Source organism: Etheostoma spectabile, chromosome 16 (genome assembly GCF_008692095.1).
Source record: "Etheostoma spectabile isolate EspeVRDwgs_2016 chromosome 16, UIUC_Espe_1.0, whole genome shotgun sequence".
In the NCBI taxonomy this organism is placed as follows: domain Eukaryota; kingdom Metazoa; phylum Chordata; class Actinopteri; order Perciformes; family Percidae; genus Etheostoma; species Etheostoma spectabile.
Genome location: NC_045748.1, coordinates 11,542,906 through 11,553,327, shown reverse-complemented (window position 1 = coordinate 11,553,327; position 10,422 = coordinate 11,542,906). Strand labels below are relative to the sequence as shown.

Sequence of the window (10,422 nt, the reverse complement as noted above, 5' to 3'; positions counted from 1 at the left end):
GGGGGGGGGGGAGACAGACAAGGGTGAAGGATACTAAGATAAGCTAATCAACTGATGGCAATTTCTTTACCGTACAGACATAAGAGTGATATGGCTCAAATTCTTAGGAAGCAAAGAAGTGTATTTGCAAAATGTTGCACTATTCCTTTAAGGTTCTTAAATACAGAAGTGTCGGCAAAAATGTTCTCAACTACACCAAAGATTGAATCCCTCTCTGTAGGAATGACTTAAAATGACTAATAGTGAAATTCAATCAAAACAAAGTCTGCATTGTTGTACAACCAAGGTTAAGACAAAACATCAGCACTCCTGCAATGTTTTTTTAGCCTTTATAAAAAAAACAGCACTTATAAGACTCAACTTGGCTGTCTCAGAAGACAAAGAAATAACTTGGATCAACAAGGGAAAGGCTATCATAAAAAGTATGCAATTCACGTTCACTCTGACGTTAACTAGCCAACAAATCTCCTCTGTTTACATGTGGGGGAGACATCTTTTCTCCATGTTAAAAGGACCTCTGGGGGTAAAAACAGTACCAAAGGTTTAACTTGAATTCTATCATACATTTCTGGGAGCGTCTAGTTCCTACAAAAATAAGTGACATAAAAAATGAAAACGTTGCGAAACCATTGACGCCAACTTGTAAACGAAATGGCTTTTCCATGCACAATGAAATTTGTTTAGCCTGGCGTGCTAAATCAATTGCATAAGCATTTCAACAACGTAAAGTAAGGAGCAACGCTGCTATAAAAGCCTCAGCAAGCAGAAGACAAAAGCTAAGAGCAAGATTTAGTGAAAAAGAAAAAAAAAAACAGTATATGGTCACGATAGGCTAAGATTCAATGTGTCTGAGTTATTACTCTTTAGCTAAAATCTATGTTATGAAACTGTGGAGACTCAGCAGGGATTTCCTGTTATTACTCTTCTTTCATTATGGAATTTCACTCTTTGACATTAATGTTTTTTATTTATTTTTTACTCTGTGCTCAAGTGAAGGTTTTTTGTATCCACCCAAACTGCTAACAGCTGCCAGACAGAGAAGGAAAATGACTGAGAATGATCTGATCTTTTCTCAGGAAGACCCTGGAAGATTTTAAACATCTATGATCTCACCAGTTTACTCTAAATAATCCAAAGTGCTAGGAAAATGTGTGTTTACAGCTGGAGACTCACTGGTAGTGACTTTTTTGGATGTTTGGGGTCCTTTGGTGTTGTTCTTGATGATGTTAACAGAGACCTCATACTCCTGTCCTGGTCCCAGGCCTGACTGGAGAAACTGGGTTTGAGAAGGTTGAAGGGTGCTCATGACTTTTCCATTTTCTTCTTTCTGCAAGGACACATAACAGGATATTTTACATTAGTTCATGCATTGAGGATTTGAAAAAGATAGAAGACTAGATTACTGTGAACTAATTAGGTTAATGCACACTGACAACAGTTCACATCAAGCTAGTCAGTACAGATTTCAGGCATATTTTGATTGAAAAAAAACAAAGTTTGACATTTTGGGAAAACATGTTCTTGCTTTCTTGTTTAGAGTCAGAACAGAAGATTATTATCCCTTCTTAATGTCTTTGTACCAGTGGTAGAATGAATAAAACAGAAACGGTGTCTGATTTCCATGAAACGTCAGAAATCAGATTACAGAAATTATGAAACAATTCTGCGTGCAATAAATGGAGCTCTTAACACATTTATGAATGTACGCCAGAAGCTGCCAGTTCTCGCACTACAGGAAATGTATGAGACTACAGAGACAATTGTTGTGTAGGCAACTTCATCATCCAGCCCATCATCTAAATTAACATAAATGGTCAGAAAATGACATGCATCTAAAAATGGGTAGAAACTCTACAGCAACTGCAAAAATTTAAAGAGGCTTCTGATTTATCAACTGGCACAGTAATTTATTTCAAAGAATTACTGGCTCGGATTCTAAGCAGCAGATTTATCCGCAGTTCTATGACATCCAGACTTGCCCTCACTGAGGTTTTTCCATATGTCAAAGCAATTTTAATGGTTGGCGCTGAAATAAATCCATGTTTTGAGACATCCAATAAGCTGGCATGGCTGTATCACCTCTCACTTTTTCCCTTGTCGCTCAATAAAATCCTGGGCAAGCCTTCAAAAGAAATGGGCAGACTGACCGTGTTGCGGAAATAGATCTCCCAGCTGTCAAAAGAGATGTCCAGCTGGTCCCACACCACCTCCACTGAGGTCTCTCTCACCGATTTGAATCTTAAGCCCTCTGGCTGTGGAAGCTCTAGAGGGATGGAAACAAAAATAATCCTTAACAGCTAAGCCACATCAACGTTTTTGTGAGTATTTACAATAAACTAGCATGGAGACAACTGTGATATACCTGTGGCCACTCTCGCGCTGACAGGGACACTCTTCTTGTTGCTCAGAACAGCGTAGACATTGATCTGGTACTCAATGCCAGGTTCGAGCTCTTTGACGGTGGCTGCTGTTTTGTCTCCTGTCACAGTGAACTCCTGGTGAAGACCACCAGGACTGGTGGGCACATACGTCACAAGGTATTCTGTCACCAACATCTCGTTGTTCCAGGACAGGTCCACCGTGTCAGCGGTGACCTCGCCAACAGTAAGGTCCTTTGGAGGAGACACTGGAAAAAAACAGAAACAAAAAAAATAAAAATAAAATAAAACTGTGCTGAGGGTGTTGTCTTGGACTGTTTCTCATGACCTAAATCGCAGAGTATACACCACACAGAACTAATGCAAACTCCAGACACATCTGGCTGTGGTGTGAAGAACTGCCAAAAAAGTGGGAACAAAGTGCAGACAACGGCAATACACAAACCAAAAGCCTCTTTGATATTCACTGAAATAGATTCTCTCAAGATCAGTGGTGCATTTTGAGAATAGAAGGAAATTACATCACTCTGAATTTGATTTCATAGTACATTTAGTTAACAAGCGGAAAGTTTCGAGATTTGTGAAATGTCAAATCCTTTTTTTTTTGTGCATTTACGCAGTAAATTGAACAGAGCTTCTTACCTTCTGAGCAGTCTTCTCCAATGAATCCCTCATCACAGACGCACTGACCATTCTCACAGCGTCCTTTGTCCTGGCAGTTGTTGAGGCAGCTCAGTTCCGCACAGCTTTCTCCTTCATATTCACTCTCACATGTGCACCGTCCGTTGATGCAGCGCCCCCTGTTGTTGCAGTTGCCTGGACAGGCGAGCACAGAGCAGTCATCTCCTGAGTAGCCTTCTTGACAGATGCACTTGCCGTCAACGCAGTAACCCCGGGCCAGGCAGTCGTTGGGACAAGCTTTCTGACTACAGTCCTCCCCACTGAAGCCTTCGTCACAAACGCACTGCCCATCGATGCACCGGCCGCGGTTTTGGCAGTTGTTAGGGCAGCTCAGTTGAGCACAGTCCTCACCGGTGAAGCCTACATGACACACACAACGTCCTTTCAGACACTCGCCGCGGCCATAGCAATTTGAGGGGCAGGTCCTGATGCTGCAGTCCTCACCAGCGAAGCCTTCTTCGCACACACACTGTCCGTTAACACAGCGCCCCCTATGCAGGCATTTGTTTGGACAGGAAAGCTCCGAGCAATCATCTCCCTGGAAACCAACATCGCAGCCACACTGTCCATTTATGCACTGGCCTCTGTTGTTACAGTTGTTCAGACAAGCTATCTGGCTGCAGTCTGCACCTTGATAGCCCATTTCACAGACACACATTCCGTTGAAGCACGTACCTCTGCCGTTACAGTTGTTGAGGCACAGGAGCCGAGAGCAGTCTTCCCCGCCGAAGCCGGCGGTGCAGACGCACTGGCCATCTACACAAAAACCATTACCGTGGCAGTTGTTGGTGCAGACGCGTTCTCCACAGTCCTCCCCGGTGTACCCCTCATCGCAATAGCAGGTGCCGTTCTCACAGCGCCCACGGTCGTAGCAGTCTTTGGGGCAGATGAGTTCAGAGCAGTCGTAGCCTGTCCAGGGTTCATCACACACGCAGTCTCCGTCTTCACAGCGCCCACGGCCGTGGCAGTTGTTCAGGCACTTGGTTTGAGAGCAGTCTTTGCCAAGGAAACCATCCGAGCAGATGCAAACACTGCCCACACACTGGCCGTGTGCTCCGCAGTCTACGGGGCAGACCTCGAGCGTGCAGTCTTCTCCGGTGAAGCTCTTGAAGCACTCACACTTTCCGTCAATGCAGCGGCCCCGGCCCTGGCAGTTATTGGGACACTCGGGTTCGGTGCAGTTGGGCCCCTTCCAGCCCGGCTCACATATGCAGCCACAGGTTTCAATACTGTAGTTTCCATGACTGTTGCAGTAAGGTTTAGTTCCCACCTCACCTTTGATTAAAAAGTAAAGAATTTTTTTTACCAATTCAATTAGAGTTTTGTCAAAAATCATCGCTGGTATTAAATTATTTTGTAACACATGTAGTTTTATGGGTACTAAAACTTTTGTTGTTCCTATCTCAATGCTTTAAAAAAACAAGTATTAAGTTTTTTGTTTGTTTATTTTCCAGCAATTTTATCGTTCCCCCCCCACCCCCAATGTCTTTGTCCCTTTAGTTTACGTTTAGTCACTTTGACATTTTAGCCGGGTTTTCCAAAGTTTTTGACGCTTGCTTCCAGTGGGTTTTTTTTTAATAGTTTTTGTCACTTTTTCCAAAACATTTTAAGCTTTTTTCCCCCGTGTTTTGTCACCTTGTTTGACATTTTTTACCTCCCATATTTCTGATAAAACAGACTTGGAAACGGGTCAAAGTTGACCTCAGGACAACATGAGGGATAATGGAGCTAGCTAACCGCTAACCAGAGCTAATCGTTAGCTAACCGAGCCTGTTTCCATTAACAGCATTTATAGACTTGAGCCCAAATAAAACCCTTCATTTTATTAAAATGGCTGTAAAAGTTTTAAATTAAAACTTAGAGTTGTGTGAATGAAACCTTTCAGATGCGTATTCGGTATTATGGGTATTTTATCTAATCTTGTTTTGTTTTTTTAAATTTAATTGACAAAGCACATCACGGCTACACTTTTTTGATGTTTGTTTAAAATTTTACGTGCAATTTGTTGTATTTTAGTGAAATACTGAAAACAGCAGAAATGCAGAACTGAGTAAGCTACATTTTTAAATCTAATTATAACAAGTTATATATTATCGTGATATAGAACAACGTTGGGGCATATCGCATATTTTCTTCATATCGTGCAGCCCCAATTACTACCTTGAAATTGTGTCAGATGCACCATGGTATTGTAATATTTTCATTATCTTTTAGTCTAATTGGTTTAATATGTAAATAGTTACTTCATTCTAAATTATCTGATAATGTGTCATTCTTTTCACCTTCATTTGACTAGTTTATAACTGAACCCATTATTACAGAACCCAGCCATTACGCACCGCGCCGTGACATCTTGCGCCACCCACCACTACAAGTAAATTCTCAACCTGTGGGAAACACTATACACTTAATTTCCAAAATGCATATCTCTTCCTTTAAGAGTGCATCACTCAGAAATAGCTCAAAGCTTATTTTAGGAACAATTAATGACAACGTTTTACATTCATTCATATTCTGCAAATATATGTCATGACATTTGAGCCAAATAAAGCCCCATTCAAACTGGAGAGTTGCTGGGAGTATTACACCCCCACACTGAATTCCTGAACTCAACAGATGAATAGAACAGATGTGTGATGTGGTATTCTTTAGTTTAGCATTTCATTAAAAATGTTGTGAAATAAAGGATTCTTTTACTGTCTTGGCTGTTATCTACGTTATATACCAGACAAAGTACAACAGACAAACGACACCTACCTGTGACCTGTGCGCTGCAGCAGGCCCTGTCCCCATTGCACTGATCTCTCAATGCTGAAACTTCTCCCTCAAGCATTTCCAGCCGGCTCATGAGGTCTTTCAGGTCGGGCATGTCGTCAGAACAACCACAGGCCTGCCGAGGTATGTTGATGCGGTGGGTGAAGACGATCTGGTTCTCCCCATCGACAGTGTGCTCAGTGATGTGGTGGCCTGATGCATCTCTAGGCTGGAGCTCCGTGCTCCCTGGAGCGTCCAGGGCCACAGAGCACAGGGAACTTGCAGGGACATTGACGTTATAGACATGGTTGAAAACCACAGGATGGTCTGCGCTGGGGAGCGTGATGTTAACTTCTTTATGGGGTTCTAGAGTCTGTCGTCGATGCCTTAAAATTTTCTTCACAAGCCCAGCATTTGATAAGCTGAGCAAGGCAGTCAGGAAGAGGCAGCTCAGAATGCTTCGTGCACCCATGCCAGATGTGTGACGTGGATTTAGTAAAATAAATATCAGTTTGAACCTCTGACTAAAGATCAAATCCTCATTAAAAGTGAAGGTTCTAAAAAAAAAAAAGAGAAAGAAAATGTTTCTTCACACCAATGCAGTTTTACTGTAATGCAGAGCTGTAGAACAGTCAATCTAATGGACAGACATGACACTGGTATCGATCTGATGATTGATCATACTCTCAGCAAAAGCAAATAAGGAAATTCACAAAAATATCAAATTATCCCCTTCAATGTAGGACAGCAGCTTGAAATGCATCTTACATCGGCACAAAGTAAATATTACCAACAGACCCATAATGTAATGACAACCCAACTATCAGATTTAAGAACTGACCCACTCCATGCAAAACATAGTAAGAAAAAAAGAAGCTTAGAATCATACATCCATAAAGTCTTTTAATGGCTCCCAATCGTGGGGTGCTGACACTCACAAGGGGACGCAAATTATATATGAGGGGTTGCAACATGACATATGCAACTGGTTGAGGTGTTGCAAATAGATACTCTTTTCTCACAAGCCAAAAACACTTTTTTACCTGCAGCCAAACAAACAGTATGACTGTTATGAGTTTTTCTTTTCTTTTTTTTACATGCAGTGCACCTTGCTAAAAAAAAAAAGAGCTATATGAAGCTATGAAGTCTTTTTTCATCCACTGTTTTGGAGATTTTACTGCATTTTTAAATTTCCACTGTAATGCTGCAACAAACACATTCAAATGTGTTGACTGGAACCAACAGCAGAGGTCAGTTGTTAGGTACCAGGATCCCTTCACACCACTCAAACTAACTCCAGGCACGTCTGTGGTGGTCTTTTTTTATTTACTGTACTGTTGTGCTACAGTAGCATTTGAGTCACTGCACTGACAAAAGAATCCTGCAAACCCTAACCACCGTGGGTACAGGAGTCTAATCATGTAGTTTCTGTGGTGATATTATTCATCTCCATGTGATAGGCTACCCAAATCACTGCTACTTGGTTGTTTGTCTTTACATCTGCAGAACTTTTAAAAGTTCAAGTTCAAGAGTCTGAACACAGCACAGATGTATTGCTACATAGAATTTAATTCACACTTATTTCCTGTAGAGTTAACCAGGGAAAGAGAGTGTGCTGCTCTATAACAAAGATGTTAAAATCAAATAATCCACAGTTGTGCTGGCACGTCAAGTTATTTCATGCAAAACATATTTGAAAAGTTTAAGCGGTTTTGTTTGAAATAGCATATGTAACACACAAAAAACTGCAGAGTTTATCCCATACACAGGACTCCTTCCCGGCCACAATGACTTCATCAGCTGGACGTTAAGAGCACTTTAATTTGTGGGAGCCGAACTAGAACTAATGATGAGCTTCTTCCTCAGCGTGGGAAAGCCTGCTTGGATACTGTAACTCTGTGTTGAGTTTCCAAGGGATCTGAGTAAGCACCATGAAAATCAACAGAAAACCCCACAGTGATTCCACAGACTAACAGACATACTGCATCTGTACACTGGTCTCTTCCTCACAGGACAGGAGGTACACATGCATGTCTGCTGCTATGGTAGAGCAAACTCTACCTCTATAAAAGGTTTGCAACTCCGTCAGGGATGCAGGACTTTGTCCAGATCTTTTGATTGAAGATCGCACACGCATTAAAATGAAAAATTCCCAAAGGCAATTATTCATGCAGTGATAGCTATGAAAAGACATGCGGAGCACCTAGATTTAGGCTCTTGGAGCACCTAGATTTAAGACTTTATTAAGACAATGCTTATACTCTGCTATCAGGTAACAAAGATGTTTAACAACTGATTTGTTGCATCTAAATGTAACCATGTCTGGAATGATGGGAATTACTGGATTTGTAGGGTCTTTGTAAATTATAGAGTGTGATCTAGACCTACTCTATCTGTAAAGACTCTTGAGATAACTTTTGTTATGATTTGATACTATAAATAAAATTGAATTGATTGCAATCACCCTTTTTTCTCTCTTGTCTTCCTCGCCCCTTATTTAATGAACAGAACATATTTTATTCTCCTGAGGCACAAAATCAAAACGGATCCGGGCATCTGCACATGAAACAAAAGTTTCATTCCGATCCACACCTATCATAATGCAAAAAAAAAAAAAAACATAAGGCAGCCAAAGCCTGAGACACAAAGAAGACAACATACAAGTCCCCGAAAAGAAAAAAAAACTAAATTTAGAAAAACAACAAGCAAAACATGGAGGAAAAAAAGTACATTACTTTGTCACATGGAGAGAGAAAATCAATTACTTATCCCAGAACAAAATCTGCAAAACTATTCAGCAATCAATCCATATTCAGATAAAGCTACAAATCTTTACAACTGAAAATGTTCCACATATGAAAGAAAACAGGCCCGAAAATCCTCAACGACATACCCACTGTGCTCCCGCCTACTGCGTTCTAAATATTAAACCAGTCCCTTGACCCCATGTCTAACCTTTGACCCCAAATCAGAGGATTAATGCAGCGTTCACCACATATCGGAGTTATTGTCATTTTTGTCATTGTTAGTGCCTGAAAACCAAACAAATATGGACGCCTCACATCAGCAACAACTTTACTAAAATGTAATTAAACCCAAGTATTTTAATCATCATACAACCAAAGCTCACATGTAAACTCTGAATATCTCCTGAATATTAGAATCCAAGTAGATGCTTAAGTGACAAATTACAGTCACTTGTCCACTGTTAGTGCGTAACATTTTTGTAAATAATTAACGTCCGTTACATTCAAGCCATTGCCAAATGAGTTGCTACAAAGCTAATTAAGACTTAGCTCCACACAACTCTTTCTGTATTTCTCAGTATGGCTGTGTTCAGAAGACTGACGGCGCAGAAACACGAGTGAAGATAATTACCTCATCTGAAAAGTCCATCATGTTTTTTTAATCCTCCGTGTCCTCCTTGGCTACTAGCAACTGCATGGGCGAGGGGTTGGGGCTGTACACGATCAATGAATGCTTGTATCATGTGGATGCACCAACAGAATTGTTATTACATGGAATTCCTCATGGGGGAGACAGAAACTACGGACTATAGCTGTATGAGTATTTTGACAGAATGATTTAGGATGAATTGGCAGCTTGAGCCTGTGTGTATTCACCTTTGTTCCAAAATATAAAGCAGCTCTACACAGGTTGTGATGAATTCTCCCATTAGGGAATGCCTAAGATTTATATTTGGGGGAAACCATTAAAACAGATTAAAAAGCCAAATCAACAGACCACAATGTGACATGCAGTGGGCGGTTTTCCAACAGCCTTTGAATACAGCAAGTGTCCTACAAGCGGAAAGGAAATCTTGTGGTTTTATGACATTTTATTATGTCTTCCTCATTTTTTGTGTAGCTATATTTGGATAACACGCTGCATAATATATTCCCTAAACTTAAATTCCAAATATTTTCCATTACTGTCGTTATCATTCCCCTTGACTTTCCTTTCTTGTCCTGACCTTTGACCAGGCCTTTCTTTCTCCTCATGAGCATGTTTTGCAAACCTCCACCTAAGACAGATATAAAACTGAGCTTGAGTTTCACAAGTTCTCGCACATCTGGTGAGTGGTAGGAAAAGGTTATGGCTGGAGTTGTAAATCTGAAAACTAGGTCTGTCAGTATGTTTTTGATATATTTCTAGAACACTTTACAAGACACAAAGACTGATAATTTGCGGTCTTGGAGGTAAAGAATGAATCCCTTAAAATCCTAAGCACGTGTTTCAGCTAAAGATGCTCTTGATAGCTTCAGAGGTGGATCAGTGTCACTATTCTGTAATTGTAAATTAATCAAATATGATTCTTATCAGCTCTACACAGTTAAGTTTTATATGGTAAAAAGTCAAGAAGACATCATTTAAAGCAGACGAGAGGGGTTGACTAAGGACATTCCCATTTGACTATGGGACATAGTCAGACAATTTGGAGAGCAAATTGAAATAAATATAACCTGTTCACTAAGCTATAATGCAGAATTGTTGTAGCTTTAGTTCTCTTCTCCATGCTGGCAGCAAGAAGGGAACTTTCCCGCGTGGAAAAGTGAAACTGGGAATGTTGGCACTGGACTGAGGACATCTGTTTTGCTTAGTCAAAGGA

The 10,422-nt window shown here is 40.7% G+C and overlaps 1 protein-coding gene and 1 long non-coding RNA gene across 9 annotated transcripts in view; one reads left to right on the top strand and one right to left on the bottom strand.

Moving 5' to 3' along the window:
• LOC116704268 (uncharacterized) overlaps nt 1-9,960 on the top strand; it is a 10,853-nt gene extending 893 nt beyond the window's left edge. Inside the window, exons 2-3 of the long non-coding RNA XR_004335643.1 lie at nt 4,274-4,279; nt 9,947-9,960. This is a non-coding gene — a long non-coding RNA (uncharacterized LOC116704268). The remainder of the gene's footprint in view (nt 1-4,273; nt 4,280-9,946) is intronic.
• Nucleotides 1-10,422, bottom strand: part of tnca (tenascin Ca) — a 48,652-nt gene that overhangs the window by 18,293 nt on the left and 19,937 nt on the right. For all 8 annotated transcript variants that reach the window (XR_004335642.1, XM_032539595.1, XM_032539596.1 and 5 more), the window contains 5 exons: nt 5,817-6,370; nt 3,021-4,334; nt 2,363-2,626; nt 2,148-2,263; nt 1,174-1,327 (listed from right to left, as the gene is read on the bottom strand). Coding sequence is in view for 7 of the 8 variants with exons in the window: in XM_032539595.1 (XP_032395486.1) it covers nt 1,174-1,327; nt 2,148-2,263; nt 2,363-2,626; nt 3,021-4,334; nt 5,817-6,285 (2,317 nt within the window). In the remaining variant the exon portion in view is untranslated. The remainder of the gene's footprint in view (nt 1-1,173; nt 1,328-2,147; nt 2,264-2,362; nt 2,627-3,020; nt 4,335-5,816; nt 6,371-10,422) is intronic.